The 16361-nt window shown below is 51.0% G+C and overlaps 1 protein-coding gene and 1 long non-coding RNA gene across 2 annotated transcripts in view; one reads left to right on the plus strand and one right to left on the minus strand.

Annotated features, from left to right (window-relative positions):
- Nucleotides 1-1837: 1837 nt before the first annotated feature.
- The window catches only part of ANO2 (anoctamin 2), a 335850-nt gene continuing 321326 nt past the window's right edge, over nucleotides 1838-16361 (minus strand). Inside the window, exons 22-25 of the mRNA XM_068560881.1 lie at nucleotides 16309-16361; nucleotides 14154-14335; nucleotides 4554-4659; nucleotides 1838-2687 (exon numbers count right to left, since the gene is read on the minus strand). Coding sequence (XP_068416982.1) covers nucleotides 2415-2687; nucleotides 4554-4659; nucleotides 14154-14335; nucleotides 16309-16361 — 614 coding nt within the window. The 3' untranslated portion in view covers nucleotides 1838-2414. The remainder of the gene's footprint in view (nucleotides 2688-4553; nucleotides 4660-14153; nucleotides 14336-16308) is intronic.
- Nucleotides 10336-12381, plus strand: LOC137775465 (uncharacterized). Its single transcript, XR_011076025.1, has 2 exons — nucleotides 10336-10591; nucleotides 12067-12381. It is a non-coding gene; the product is annotated as an uncharacterized lncRNA (long non-coding RNA).

Genomic DNA, 16361 nt, shown 5'->3' on the forward strand with positions numbered 1-16361 from the left:
CCCAACAAGCAGCCTCACTCAGACCGGGCAGATGTGGTTCTCGATAGAAGATAACACATACTCTCTGAGGAACTCGAGACAGGCCAGCCAGAGTCCACTGTGCTGGGGGGAAACAAGGAGCAGGTTATGATGTGGGATCCACGTCAAAAGTCTGCCTCTTTCCCTTACAGCCTGTGGCTTCATCCCCCTAACTGAGGAAGACATCCTGGCTGGGAAGCCTCGGGCCTCTGTTAGGAAGGGAGAGAAAGAAGCTTCATGAAACATGAAGGTTCCTGAACTCGTATGCGGAGCTGTCTCTTGGAATTCCCATCTGGCTTTCGCCTTGCACTTCCTTTCTGCAGATGAAACTGCAGGAGCCCCGGGGAGGCCAGAAGGGTCGGTGGCATCCACTGTGTCTGGGTGAGAGTCCCGGGCAGAACGTCTTCTCGGCTGGTCCTGAAGGGAGGTGGCTTTGCGGGCACTGCCATCTGCTGCTGTGCAGGGGACAGGGCAGAGGAGGAAGGGGAGCAGGAGGGGAGCCAGATGTGCAACAGGGCTGCGTGTGTAAGAAACCTCTGCTTTGTTTTCCAGAACGCGTGGCTCGGCCTTGAAGGGTGGGCTCTGCTCTCTGGCGCCCTCTGCTGTGGCTGAGCAGAGCGGATACCCCCGTGGGTCGGGGCAGGAGTGGAAATCTGGATGTCGCTTACCTGGGCTGAGGGGGTTAGGAGATCCGAGACACGGTTGCCCAGGGCCTGGGGTTGTAAAAGGTGAGTAGAACGGATCCGTGGAAGGTAAACTCAGTCATCCACACTGAGCCATACGCTTCATTTGTGCCGTGCTGTTGGGAGCTGCAGAACTGTACTTGTCAGGAGAGGAATGGACGAGGCCAACCTCATTCACTAGCAAGAAATGTTATCTCAGAAAACACACACTGCAGGAAAAGGCACAGCCTTCAGCGGTACAGGAAATGCAAGAGAGTAAGGTTACAGGGGGCTGGGGGGAGCCTTCACCTCTCTTCCAGATTATCCGTGACGGATTCCTATAAGAGTTTAGAAGCTGCTGGATTCATATACCGTAGATTATAAATGGATGGAGAGGTGGGGGGAGAGTAACGTATTATTCTGGGGAGAGCATACTCCTAAAGCATAAAGGATTTGGACAAGGAGGTAAAATGTTGAGAAAAGATGGTGGGCATGAACCTCAAAAGCTAGAAAACCAACCTAAAACTTCAGCGTGTCCTTAAAGTAACCGACACCTCCTCTGGGGTGTGGCCCTCCCGGCAGCTTCCACTGTGACCAAGTTGTACGCTAGTCAGACTGACCTGCAGGGAACTGGGGCCAGGTCCCAAGGGAAGGGCCAGCGCACTGGTTCTGGTCAGCAGGTGGGTGGAGGTGTGTGAAAGGCGATGATAAATGACGTCTGGCCTTTGCTTCCAACTAGAAGATCTCCCCGCAGAGCTCGGGAGGCCGCTACCATACCAATCAATGACGTAAGCTTTGCAAGAGGTGATCTCCAAACCATCCTGGGTTTGTCATTAATTCATGTATAAAATGGCAAGCCCCTCCTCCCATGCCCTCACATTTCCTGCCTCCCTTATCCTATTTCATATTTCTCATGATCGTCTGAAATGCTGTGCATTCATCAGCTCACTGTCTGATGTAACTGTCCCCAGAACCTAACTCCACGCAGCGGGATTTTGTCTTGTGTCCTCCGCTGTCTCTCTAGTCTGAGAACAATGCCTGGCACCCAGTAGGGGCTCCATAAATATCAGCAGGAAGTAAGAGAGAGAGAACCGAAGACAAGGAGATGCATCTTTATAAAGAATGTTTCAATTTATTATTTTAAACCTGAACCTGCATAAAATGATGGCCAGTTGCATTTAGCTCAAAGCATCCCCATGACATGAACCGGAGACAAGCCCAGGTCTGGACCTTTGCTCCTCACCATTGGGTCCAGAGGCCACAGCAATCAGCCACGGAACTTAATCTGCATCCACTGAGGCTGTGACAGTGATGCAGAGGGTTTTCTCAGGGTGATGGTGGGAAGGGGGGTGGTGATCACTTATGATGGGGCTGAAACAGGGCCCGGACTGTTCTTCTCATGGCCCGCGGGCACCGAAATTCGGGGACGGTATCTGAGGGGGCACAGGGCAGGGCTCGAGGTGCCTGGGACTCTGGGCTGGAGAGACCCAATTCTTTCACCAGTGGATGCAAAAGCGGGTACCAACCCCCCAAAGGATACAGCTCAAAAGAGGACCTAAAAGAAACCCAAGCTTGAAGTTTCTGAGAAGCAGCATCATTCTCTTCCCTCCTGCGCCCATCCTCTGCCTCCTGTTGCTAATAATCTGTCCACACACACACACACGCCCTTCTCAAGGGCCCCTGAGGCCAGATCCTGCGCAAGGACGGACACGACACCGTGCTGGTCTCGGCTGCTCACACGCTGGTGTGCTGGGAGCCCGAGGACGCGCTGCTGCCCGGCTGGCTCCAGCCCGAGGGCACTAGGCTGGCTGCCGGGCTCCTCCCGCTGCGACGGCTGGGGCCCCGGCCCCTCCAGGCAGGCTGCTCCATCAGCCTGAGCTTCTCGTGCTCCTCTTTCAGGAAGGAGTCCACAAATAGGCTCTTCTCACTCTTGATCTGGTCACTGATGTCGGTGGGGATGTCAGGGATCATCCAATCCACAAGGACGCTCAGGAACATCACCAGGTTCTTTGAGGGCCAGAAGCGGCGTGGTGAGAGGAGAGGCGGGGCGGGAGGGCTCCACCGCCCCGGGGCAGGCGGGGTGGGCAGGGGCGAGGGCACAGACCCCAGACCCAGGGAGGCAGGGGGCCTCTGGGTTCCTCTGGCTCCTCAGCCGACCAGCGGGTGATCTCAGCCAACGAGCGTCACTGCCCCTTGGGGTCCCCGGGTGAGAGTGGAGTAGGGACCGCGCCCATCTCCCAGAGCCCCCCTGCCATGCACGGCCAGACAGTGTTAACTGGCTTCTTCCCCTCCGCCCCCTGCCCCCATGTGTCCTGTTCTTGCCTCCAGGATCCGGGCTCCAGAGCTTTCAAGAAAGCAGCCACAACGCCCAACGGCCCCTGCAGGGCTCTCCCTGAACCAACCGCCCCTCTCTTCTTCCCAACTGTCCCTCCGTCCCCATATCGGAGGTGGACCTTTGGTTTCTGCACTGACTTCCGACCTCAGCCAACCCCACGTTCTGGTCTCACCGCCTGCCTGGGCCCTCCCTCAAAGGGCCTGCATCGGTTCTGAGGTTTTGTGCACATCTGTGCGTGCCTTCCTTCCCCCCAGTAAGCCACCTCCCCTCCCTTCCTGGGAGCGTTTTCTATTTAAGTGGGTGAAGACGTGCTGCAGTGCCGGCACCGCCCGCTAAAGGGCGGCTCCTCGTATGCTCCGGCTCCCAGGCCTTCCACACGCTGCCCCTCACCCTCCAGCTGTAGTTTCCTCTGCCTGCCCATCTTATGCTCACACGCCCCCTCTCCTTAGACCTGGAGGACAGTGACAGTCCAAGAGATATCAAGAGCCCTGCCATCTGTCTTCCACGCTCTGAACCCACCCCCAGCTCAACCTTGAACCCTGCATGCTCCCAGGGCCCAGGGAAGACCTGGGAACCAAGGGCTGCTCCCAGAGGCTGCCGGGTGCCATAAGTGACCTGGAGCTGCTTGGTCAAGTCAGACACTGGCCTTTTAAACCAAGCCCTCTCGGGGAGTGAAAGTGACATGTGACACGTGGTAAAGTAAGGAGGGCTTCTGCAGGCGGGGCAGCCAAGGGACAGGTGACGATCGGGCACACATATCGCCTCATCTCTCCAGAGGAAGAACGCCTGCTTCTCCAAGTGAAAGACTAGCCTCCGGGGGGTGGGGCGGGGGGGGCTTCTTCACTTCCTGGGCTGGGGGCCGGGGGCAGGATACCTTAGAGCCCTCCAGGGACCTGCCTTCAGGGAATACAAAAGCCTGGGGGTAGGGGTGGCGATGGGAAAGGGACCTGGACTGGTGCCCCAGCCCTGCTCCAAGGCTGGCAGGACCCCAGTGGGAATGGTGGGCCTCGAGCCTGGAGAATCTCGGCGACGCAATTGTAGCTTCAGCTATTGTGGGAGTTAGGAATCGTCAGCTCAGGTTTGCTATTCACCCGGGGCCGCCGGGGGGCTCTGGGGGCCTTTCCCACCAGGTGTCTCAGGGGCCGAAACAACACAATAAAGGAGGGGCGAGAGCTGGAAGAAAGGGTCAGAACTCAAGGCCTTTCTTGGGTGCGGAGACCAGGCGGGACGGTCTGTCTGCCTTCGAGGTGAGGCTCTGGTCTCCCATGCTGTTCCCCACTTTCTGGTCTTGGGTTTAAATGGGAATCAATCTCCACCCTGCACCTTACTCCACATTTGTCTTGTAACCTTACTCTACTTTATCCTCCTTCTGCAAATCCATCCGTTAATGAAAGCCCTCACCCAGGGAAGGGTCTCAGGGCTGCCTGCCGCACGCGAAGGCCCCTGAGTCACAGAGAGCCCTGAAAACCCAGAGACAGGGCCATCTGTACCCCTGCAGCCCGGATCCTGACCCGCTGTGCCTTATCTGAACAACTCACCTGGAAGATTATGACAAAAGCCAGACGGGCAGACAGAACGGACCAGTACTGCTTGGAAAACTCATATGGGTTCGGGGCCCAGGGCGGCTCCCGGTAATCCTTAAACCTGTCCAAAGAGAAAGGTCATGTGACGACTGGGAAGAGACGGAGGGAAGGAGCTACTTCTCTGGTGCAACCTCAAAGGTCAAAGCAGCAGGCAGACCCCTGGCTCTCAGACTTGGGGGGCCAGGAGGCAGAGGTGAGGAGTCCACGGCCCGGCCAACAACGTCCAAAAAAGGACCAAAGTCCACAAAAGCCAACATCAGCCTAGAAGTGGCTTTCTTGCTCTCTCCAACATCCCCAGAAGCTTCCTCTGGATTCTCCTTCCAGAGGAGCCCAGCAATCATGAGAGGAACCCAGGACTATGAAGCCATCCTGGCCCCACTAGCCTGTGGGCTCTGAGAGGCGGGAGACCCCCGGACACCGCGTACACTGCTCCGCAGCCCGGGGCTCAGTGAAGACGCAGGTGCCAGCAGACGGTCAAGGGTGTCCTCCCCAGCCGGCTGCTCTGGGACCACGGCCATGAGAGGGGCCGGCTTCGCTTGATGGCTGATTCAGAGCAAGCTGAAGGCTGAGTGAATTTTGGGAGGAGGGCGGTGGTAAGACTCACGGTTGGGCAGTATCCTCTTTCACTAACCATCTTTATCACCTGCCCATGTGGTTTAAGAAATAAAATGTCAGTGCCTGACGTGAGCTCAGACCATGGAGAGGTCTAGGGCTTGTCCGAGCTGTTGCCTTTTTCCCCCATCTTGGGATAACTCATGTTAAAAACGGCTTATTTTCTCAGACGCCCTTTTTTTTCTAAGCCTGGAAAAATAACAAGAGTTGGTACAGAAGAATTATGCCCCTTCACGGAACTGTCTTCTCCATGGAATTCAACAGATCTTCGATGCTCGGTAAAAGCAGAACAAGCCCCGGGCTGAAGCAAGAGGTGGGGTGGCATCAGGCCACCAAGCGGGGTGCACGGCTGCTGAGGAAGGCGGGGAGGGAACTCTGTCTCAGGAGGGGCCCGGAAGGAAAACGAGCATAGACTGAACGTGCAGTGTGCGTCCACCCCCAAGCAAGGAGCTTTTCTGGAGGTTTCCTCATTTCACAACAAGATCCTCAGGAAGGCATGGCTATCCCTGTATAACCCAGGAGGAAACTGAGGCTCAGAGAAGTTCAATGATTGGCCAGCAAGGGGTGGAGTCAAGGGTGAGAATCCAAGTCTGCCGGAATCTGGGCTTTTCTCCTATTGTCGGAAAGCTCCTGACTACCAGCTGCTGTTTGGGGTAGGGGATTCCGCAGTGGGTGCTCTCTGAACCTTCCTCTGTGCTGAATGAACCCGCTGCTCTAAAGGATCCTCACAGAAGCACAGTGGCTTTCGATGGCCCAAGAAGAGATAAGGGGAGAAGAGAAAAAAACAGAGGAAGATGAAAAGAGATGCAGGGGAAAAGGCAGAAGAAGTCACAGTGGAAGAGTCAGCCGCAGAAAGAGGCAAGCGGAGAGGTGGGTGCTAAGTGCTGGACTAGGGTTGGGTGAGGGGCCAGGACCTGCCCCCTCCTCACCCGGCTCCTCTCTCCCAACAGCTGATCACAGCTGTTGCAGACCTGGTTTGACATCCGGATGCAATGCAAAGCTAACTGCAACCCAGCTAAACACCACGGGGTTCATCCTCGCCATCCTCGGCTGAGGACAGAAACACAGCCAGCTCCAGACCACGCCTGCTCATGGGAGAGAGGGAGGGTGTGGCCAAGGCAATAAGGACATTCGGGTGGGGAAAAAAACTCAGGCTCGCCCACCCTCCTGCTGTCCCCCCAAAACCCCATGGCAGAAGGGAATTTATCTTGCTTTTCTCAAGACCTCTGGAGGAGGGGTGATACACACCTCCCCTACTTTTCACCGTGAGGAAATCCCTCCCCAGGTCTAGCCCAATCCCTGCTGCTGCTGCAAAATTCATTTCCCTTGTTTTCTAGCTCCATCGATGAGGGAACAGCTGCTCACTGACCTCAGTATGACAGCCATCGCTCACCCCTCTTTTTTATTTCCAGTCTGCAAAGAATCCATAAATAATCTAATTCTGGTCCCACTTCTGCTACCAACTCACTACAGCTTTTGGAAATGTCACTTTGCCCTCCCTGAGTGTCCAAAACATGTTCTGAATCTGGCAGGCACATCCATGTAATCAAGGATCTGGGGAAAGATTAACACACAGAAACGTCCAGAAAGCTCGACTTGCAATCCATTTGTGCCAATGGACTAAGGGTGCTTTGTCAGTAACTACAGGGCAAGCTATGCCCAGAAAACAGCAACACGCAATTTAATGAATTATACATCTGTTCACATTTCTCTTTTCAAAGCTCACTTTTTAAAAAAACTGTGACCTGGAGTAAGCAATGTATTTTACGTTCGTGCACACGTACATATGTATCACAGAAATAAAAATCACACACACACACTCATGCTTGCTGTGTGCTATGCACTGATATTCTCCTGTTCTCTGCTATCCTCTGCTATCCTCTCCTATCCTACTCTTTCAACTGCTGGTCATGACCCACTAAAGTGATTTCCTAACTCAATGATGAATTCATAGTTTGAAAAACACTGATTCCAGTAAGCCTCTGCCACCAGGTAGATGATTGCTTATTTACATTCCAATATAAGCTCAGATTTCAGAATTAAAAAAAAAAAATTCATCCTAAGAAGTCAAGCGTATCAAATGTTTCTGAGTAATCAGAAGACACTAATTAAACAAAGAGATCATTAGTTTTAAGACTAGAAATGTCCAGAAAAGACAGGGTGGCTAGTGGACTTAACTGTGGCCAGCCTGGTGACAGCTGTCTGTCTATTTCGCTTCCAAGCCTAGAGCAGAGAACAACATTGGCAAAAGCACAGGCTTTGGAGTCAGCAGGTGAAGGCCTGATCCCACCCCCACTATTTCAGTCCTCCGTCCTCTAGACAGTTACCTAAAGATCTGATGGCCGGGATCCTCGTCCATAAAATGTGGGCTTTTCCATCTCACAAAGCTGTAACGAAGACCACTCAGCACACTACCAGACATATCAGAGGACTCAATAAATGGGAGCTGTTCTTTCTCCTTTAACCGAAGGCGACTTAAGAAATACGTGTCTTCTGTTCAAAGACGATGGAGCGTACACATCCCTGCTCCCAGTTCCCCTGGCTTTCCAGGAGGATTTCTGAGCACTCAAGCTCGGATGCTCCGAATTTCCCATGATGCTGAGATGAATCAATAAGAGAAAGCCAATGCCCAACTGCAGGGGGCTTCTCTCAGGCTCTAGGTCCAGGTAAATGGCACAAAGCAGGCAAGCCTCAGGCTGATGGGAAGGAGAGCTTCTGCTCCATTCCCATCAGCTCAAATGCTTTCCAAAGCATACCCTTTCCCATGGTTTTGAGAGCTTTGGCTCTCCTGGGTGGCCAAGCAGTGGGGGAACCCCACATCTGCTCACTTCCTGCATCTGCTGGCTGGGATTGAAGCTCAGGGATATAATTTTAGGAACGGTTCCCAGATCTCACCCTCATCCCTTCAGTCTTCCTTTATTTTCTTTGAGCCTTAACATTGAGTTTGAGAGTTCCCTGTAGTCTTGTAATAAGGAGAGTCTTCCAATAAAGAAACGACTAGAGTGTCTAAGAAGCATGTCTGCACTGGAGTGGCTGGGCCACTTACTAATTGTAGGAACCCGAGAAAGTTATTCCACATCCCTGGACCTCAGTGTTCTAATTCACACGGAGCCAACAAAACGTGCATCACCGTGCCGAGTGTATAGTAGGTGCACACGCGAGAGCCCTCTCAGCCCACCATGAGCAAATGAGCGCACGCACGTGTGTGTACGTGTGTGTGTGCACTGAATGTTAAAGGGAAACACAGTGAGCAGTAAAGAAGACGGCACACGTGAGTGTAATTGCTGGAGGCAGAAATGGACGCAACGGTTTCTTCTGGGAGAGAATGACTGGGCTGGGGGCTGAGAAGAGGGGCTTTTCCTTTTATATGTATATACACACATATACACACACACATATGCATATACACACATACATTATGTAGAATTACTTTTATAATAAAAAGTTCATGATTTCAAAAGAAGGATGCAATTAATGGTAACATTTGGTTGACTCCAATATATCTTTATACTAAGCTTCCAGGAGCAAAGTTATACTATTAAGTGAGGCAGACTCACATACGATAAGTAAAAGTGGTACAAAAATCAACATTTTCTCAGCTTTAAAACTGCATTCATATTTTACCTAGATTGTTCTAACCCTATGAAATAATCACATTGAGTTGAATTTATACACTACCTAAAGAAACAACGTTCCTATTAACTCAAAATATATTTCATTATTATAAAACGAGTCCGTGAAACTTCTTAAAGGTTCTATAAATTCATTTTTATGTTAGTCCATGGAACAATGTCTGAGAAAGAGTCATATGAACGTGTCGCCGTGGCTACCGCTGGGAAGATGTCTAGGGCTGGGCAGGGCTGAGTGGAGGTGGGACAGAGTTGGAGAGGTTGCCTGTAATGTTTAGAACTTTTGCAGGAATAAAGTACTGTATTACATGTGTCATTCACTATTGTATTTTTACACTAAGTAGAAAGGAAGCTTTGGAGATTATTTATTCCAAGTCCCCACTTTTACAGATGGGGAAACTGAGGTGCACAGTGGGAAGAGAGACTCCTGGCTCAGACATCCCTTCCCATCCTCACTTGCAGGGGTGACCAGTGACAGTGAAACTGGCCACAATTCGTCACAGTACAGAATCACTGCGGGCAGGAAGGGTGCCAACGTAACACACTGAGGGGTTGGTCACTGACATTCAGAAATGGCTTTTTTTTTTAAATGATGTTTTAGTGACATTATAAATCAATTAGTAAATGCATTTCTCAACTCAAAACAGTGGTATGTAAAAAAAAAAAAAAAAATTTAATAGTCCCAGTGGAAAGTAATGTCATATTAGTGCTGAACACAACGGCACACGATATTTTCGTACCATCTGAGCCGCTTAAAAGTGTCTTCTGTAATTGACCTTGAACAAGGGAAAACAGCACAGGCCACTACGAACTAATCAGGCCTGGGTTGATCCAGCGGTTGATAAAGATCAGGAAAGGCACCACCACAGAAAGCTGGCTCTCCCTTCCGTCTCGGCCAGAAACAGATGAGAGGCAGACAAACCCTGGAAGGGAACTCCCAGGACCTTGGGATAGGGAAGAACTTGGGTCCTGCAGAAAAACCTGCAGAAGCCATCCAAGGATGCTGTTTCGGGATGCTCAGCATCTCCAAACAGAGCCAGTGGGTTGCCCAAGCCCAGGTGGGCTCCTTGAGCTCTCAGACCCCTGGCCGGGCCCCGCCCTACTGACCTCTCTGCTCCACTCCGCTGAGCCAGGAGCCTGAGTCACCATCCAGCCTGTAGGATACAGTGGCCCCTTGACCCTGTCAAATGACCACTAATCATGCCTGCAGACTGACGTCACGGGGCTGTTTACAGAGCAGCCCGGCCGGGGGCAGTTAGATGGCTGAGGCAGACGTGGCTCCAAAAATGCTGGGAATGCATCTCAAATGGGCAGCCGGAGACTTGCCCTAAATTTTACTGCTATTTTTAAGATACCTCTATCCCTGGCGAGGCCGGACTGGAGCCGGAGACCTCAGTTTTATTTGACCACATTTATCTCCGGGGGTCACGGAGAGCTAAGAATAAGAAGGGTCATCGAGTTCCCAACACTATTTGCCAGAAAATCAGGACAAACTTTTCATTTCCCATCATGGGAGTGGTTCTAAACGTGGGCTTTGGGGCTAGTTCTAGCGTTGTCTGTGTTTCTCATAATCAATCTCTCTCTCTCTCTCTCTCTCTCTCCTCCCCCGGCCCCTTCCATCCCCCACCCCCTTCATTTCTATTTCTGACAGCTGCTGACAAATCCTGGCTTACAGAGACATCAGTAGTTTATGCCTCCATTTCATCAATCTCCGGAGACTATGGCGAGCCAGACAGGCCCACACGGCATGCGGTGAGTAGAACCTACCTGGGGTAGGTAGAGATTTTCATCAGCAATCCTCATCCACCTCGGATAGGTAGCCCCCAAAGTATACCCACTTGAGACGGCATAGCTAGAGGATCCGATGACCCCGCTCTCCAGACACCTGCTTACATTTCAGACTAGGGCAGCTAGCTCTTTATTTTCAGTGTAACCCACTGGTCTCCACAGCGCAGTCAGAGGTGATACCAGTGAGAAGTCCCTTCCATCCCCCCCTGCCCCGCTCCCAGTGGCTCCCAGCGCCCTAAAGTGAGTCCACACACCCGCCGTGACCGACGTGCTCTTCCTGGTCTGGCTTCTGTTTTTCTCCCCGCCTCATCTCTCTTAGCTCACCCCTCTCATTCCAGCCCTGACCACTGAGCACGATCTAGCCCCTCGACCTGGGACACCCTGTTCTCCCTGGACCTCTGTCACCACCTGACAGCCCCCTGCTGCCCATCACCGCTCCTCCCACCCAGGCCAGCTTGTTTCCTGGAAACAATGGAGAGAAGAGTTATCAGGGCTTTACAGCTGGCTGGAAAGTCCAGTGACTCTGACGGTAGATACAGCAAAGCTCGATGTGATCCATGTGTGCTAGTAACACCTGGTCTCCTGGGCACCCGTTGTTTTGGCTGAGTTGCATCCGTTCATCTTGACTTCAGATCTCAGAGGAGGAGGGAACTACCTCCTAGTCTGAGATCACGTGCTTCAGATGGAGATCATTTCACCTCCTACCCCTAACCCCACGGCCCCAAAGACCATGGAAAGCATCGCATTCTTCTGGCCACAGTGATCGGCTCTGGGTAGGAAGTGCGTACTAATCCCAGCCAACAAGCTGCAGCAAGACTTTTGTTGAGATTGTTGGGAAAGAAGTATAGGCTTTTTTTCCCACTGGACTCGGACACAGTATGATACTGGCCTGTAGCTGCTGGCACTCATACAGTGCTTGAAACTACAGTCATCACTGACTACAGTAGGGTTGGAAGATGGAGAAAGATTTGGTTTGGGCAGATTGAATCAAATCTACCCAACTAGAACTACCCTCGACTTTCAATAGAGAGGCATTAAAGTCCCTTTGTGTTTAAGCCAGTGTAAGCCACTGATATATCTGGAAAGCACATTCATAGTGTCACTGGAAGATGTGATGGTCAAGGACAAGGTCAGAGTCCCTTGGTGCTCTGGATAGACTTGTGCTTCGAGACCAACTAAAGGAACAGCGTTAGCCTTGCTTCCCCACATGACAAGTCACACTCGTGCTGCTCCCGCCTGCACGTGGGCATTGAAGCTTGTGTTCCTGGAGAGACGTGAGTCTTGCTTGCTGTCCGATCTGTTGCTAGAAGCCTCTGTGATCTTGGAAAACTCTTCAACTTTCTAAGCCTTGGTTTCTTTTTATGTAGAATGAGAGTTTCAACAAGATGATTTCTGTACCTTCCAGTTACAAAAATGATTTTGTCCTTCTCACTTTTCAGTGCCCGTTCGTTTAATGTGAAGGTGTTGACTGACTTCACGTACCCTGCTGGAGCAAATCTAGATGCTACCGGAAAAGGCCACCAGCTGGTCCAGACCCCACTGTACAGCGGATCTGCAGACCAAAATCCAGCACCATGGACAGACAGTCTGGCATGCCAGCGGTGGCCCCTGGGCAATGCAGGGTGGCAGCAAATCTGCCTGCTCCTGGCTCGAGTCCAAGAGTGAGACTCTTTACAGTCCCAGATGCGAAAATGCTAGAAACATCTAGGCTGTATGAATCAGTATCTGTGAATAAATGGACTTATCTATTCTTAGATCCGGTCCCTGATTTTGAGCCTTTCTGGTTGGCTAGTGTTAAACCCTAAAGTTATTGCTCCTGGGACCAGAATACCCTTCTATCTAAATCACATATTGGGAAGGTTGTTTAACTCGGTCATCTGGGTTGGGAAGACCAGTGCGTTTTCTCCCTTTTGTGGTTCAGACTGACTCCGAACCTAAGCAGCCATCTTACAAACGTCTGACCGTGGGTACCAAGGCATCCCAGGTGGGAAAGCATGACAGACACGCCCAGGGTCATCACTGCTGCAAACACAACCAGGGCACTGCTACTGCTTCTTCAAAGGAGCACTAATGGCTTTTACATCAGACACTATTGGGGATGGTCCAAGAAAGCCCTACTTGTGTCCTTTGATACCTTTTTCTAGGTTTGGGGTTTGCTGCAGTTATTGTTCTGTTTACATATATGGGGTGTGATCTTGGATCAAGTCCTTTATGGAGACTATCACTTAACCAAGGTACAAAAGGTAACTAAAGAATTTATTCCCCTCTGCTCTTTTTCTCTTTCTTTGTCCTTCTCTCGTAAGTAGTGGAGAGTTTTCTGTTTCTCAGCTTCAATGATCCCTGTGCTGACAAATTACAATCATGACGCTAACTTGGTCCTCTCAGGAATTCCAGCTATTCCCTCTAGGTGTTAGCTGGAAACTGCCCCTTAGATTTCCGACCATCATTTTAAATGCAACATGATTGGAATCAAATTCATCTAACTTATTACAAATTAGATTCTCTTGGCATCTTCCCCACCCCTGTCAATGGACCCACAATTTCCCAGTCCTCTGGCTTCAGCCCAAACTTTGGAGTTATCCTTGACTCACACTCTCTCTCGTGTCTCTGGTACCCAGCTTTGTACCGTATGACATTAAGTAGCTCATCTTCTCCCTCCCTCTGAATTACTTCCACCTCTCTGGTCCATGCCTACCACCGGTCATGTCTGAATGATGTAGCACCTCAGCTGCCCTCCTTGAGTTAGCCCAATTCTAGCACATCTTCCTCTCTGAGACCGGATTAGTTTTCCTAAGCCCACACTTGAGCCTATAATTCCCTGGCCCTAAAAAGTCTGTAACTTCCTATTGCATCACATTAAAATTCCTGTAAGATTTCAAGATTCCCCATTATCTACTTCATCTTACCTTTCCAAATTCAACAATGCTTTGGCTTATACTACCGTAGGAGTTGCTCTCTATATTGTATTTCCTATATTATTCCCTATTATTATCTCCCAAGCGCTCTCCTTGCCAACTCCAGAAACTAGCCCCTAAGTGTTTAACACCCCAGATTCGTCCCCACCCCCATGACCTGGCCCATGCTGACTCCATACCTAGGATACTCTCTCGTTTTGCCCTACAACTCCTCATGGCCCCTCCAAGAAGCCTACCCTTTCCATTCCAGCCTTCACTGTTCTCCTTCTCCTTCGAACACTCGTAAGGCTCATGGTCCATACTAGACGCAATCACTGAATAACCAGCAGGGTCCTATCAGTTCTGTTTTCTTCCCAACCAGACCATAAACCAGACCTTCCCTTGATGGTAAGGACGAGCCTATATACTTTTTTAATCTGCTCCATGGTGTCTAGCAAAAGGCACTCAATAAATATTGGTCAATTCATTGCAATTGACTTGTAGGGATCTGGGGTTTGGGGGTAGGAGCCAGAAGCAAAGGAGAATAATGATATAATTCTAAGTCACCCAGATAATTACTTGGACCTGCCGCTTCCAGCCCTGTGCTGCCCTCCTGCTCCCGATTACTTTACCTGCAGAACTGAACCTCCTGGTCAAACTGTGAGTTCTCGGGCTGCGTTCCCTCCTTCAGCTGGCTGACGTTGAAAAAGGAGAGGGTGTGGTTGACAAAGCCGTGCAGAGTCCCGTTGTGACTGTAGGAGTATTGATACACCAGGCGGGGGATGAAGTCAGAGGTGACCGCGATGACAAAAGCCTGGGGGTAGAACCACAAGCACCTGAGGAACTGGCAGGGTGGACACCATCCGGGTGACACAGGTCCATCTGCCTAAGAGACTGTCCCCTCCTGGGCTCTCCATCCAGAGGCGCTGCTCTGACGGATACCGAGTCCTTGTCCCTGAGCTCACAACACTGACTTACCTGGCTTTTCCATCTTTGATACAGGTAAGGAAACCCACAAGTCAGTGGCTGTCAAGAGAGTGAATTACAACCACCGAAGCAAAGGATGCTAAGCCAGTTTGGACCATTTGGTGAGGGAGGGCATGAATCAGCTCTGAGATATCTGAATTGATGCTGGCATCGGCCATGCCAAAGCAGAGTGGAAGATTTTCTGAGAAGATTACTGATAGTGGTGAGAGGCCCACTTAAGTGTGACGGGCAAAGATACCAAATGGCCATATATTGAATACATCTGCCCCTGAGGGACACGAGAAAGCCAGGAACACCAAGGATATGGTCCTTGGTTCCACGGTGAACCTCAGTTTGACCATCATCTCTCAGCGCTTTTTAGCCCATCATACAATGGAAGTCGCTCTTTCATCCATTTCGCTTAGAAAAAGTGAGACACGGAGAGGGAAGGAGTAGGTCCTGCTGGATGAAACGCACACACCCGACGTAGCGCCTGGCGTATCTAAGTTCTCTATAAATGTCTGTGGAGCAAACCAAACGACAAATGAACGACTGCCTGCTTGGATGAGGGGAGACTTTCTGCAAAGAAAATCTTAAATCTTTTTGGCAGGTGTTTATACTGTCCTCGGCACCAACAATTAAAGCCCTTTTAAAAAACGCGGTTTAGGTACTGTTTTCTAAATGTATATATGAGTGTGCATGGCCATAACTATATTTGAGAGTGAGTAACGGACTTCTAGTAATCACAGCTGTAATTAACGGAGCACGGGCCATATGTCCTTTCGTCATCCCATTTAATTTCCAGACTGATCCGATTTGGTGAGACTCTTATTCTCTCCCATTTCTTACAGATAAGAAGTCTTAGAACGGCCAGGGAAGTAAAACGTCCTGCCATTCTGCTGTAGATGAAAAGCGCTTGGTACTCAGGGGCTCTTTTCTAGAAGACACAACTCCAAAGTAGCTACTGATCAAACTGCACCTTATTTCTCAGCCTTGAGACGTGCACTTCCTACATCAAACATCCCACGTGTGATGGGCTGATCCCCACTGCCTCTCTGCACACCTCGTGCCATCTCACGTGTTTTAGTCAGTAGTCAGGTCACGGCCAGAATCAGTGTTTCTCTCCCAAGGGAAAGGGGGCTGTGGCTTTCTTGATGTGCGCTGAGCTGGCAGATATTGTCTCGGGAGATGCAAGAGGAGGCCCTGCCTGGCCACCATCCGTATGGAACGCAGACGCCAAAGGAGCTGCTGGCTTGGGCCCAGCAGGATTTCCTCTGAAATGTGGACACGCCTGGCAAGGCAGTTAAGGAGGTCAGAGCAGAGAGGACCCCTCTTCTTCCACGTCCTACCATAACCAAGCAGCGCCAGGGATAATTAAGACTTTACATTGACAGCTCGGAGAAACGGTAATTAGGAACTGCAGCCTGGGCGATACTCCAGGTATCGTTCAGCTCCGGGGTAGAAAAAGAAAGGAAAGAGATGGCTAGATATGTGCAACTCTCTCCTCGTGATTCTTGGCTCCGAGGAAAGATCTGATCTGGACTCTTAAGGCCAAGGTACACGCATTCTGGTGGGTAACTGCCTTTCTTGCTCTCAGCGAAATGAACGACAGAGCTGCACACCTCTGGCAACAGCCTGATGACTTAGAAGGCGTGTACGCGATATTAACGGGGGGCGGGGAGTGGGTGGGCGCTGTCTTAACCAGAGCTCCAAATGGAAGAAGCTGGGAGGTTAACAGGACAGGTTTCCCGCCCTGAGGACCTCAGCTCCCCGGGAAAGCCCTTCCCACAGAGCGAGGGTGTCATGAAAGCAAGCACTTACGTTGATGATAACAGAGAACTTGCCGATGCCCGAGAGGATGTCAAACCAAATCC

This window comes from Eschrichtius robustus, chromosome 13 (genome assembly GCF_028021215.1).
Source record: "Eschrichtius robustus isolate mEscRob2 chromosome 13, mEscRob2.pri, whole genome shotgun sequence".
NCBI lineage: Eukaryota > Metazoa > Chordata > Mammalia > Artiodactyla > Eschrichtiidae > Eschrichtius > Eschrichtius robustus.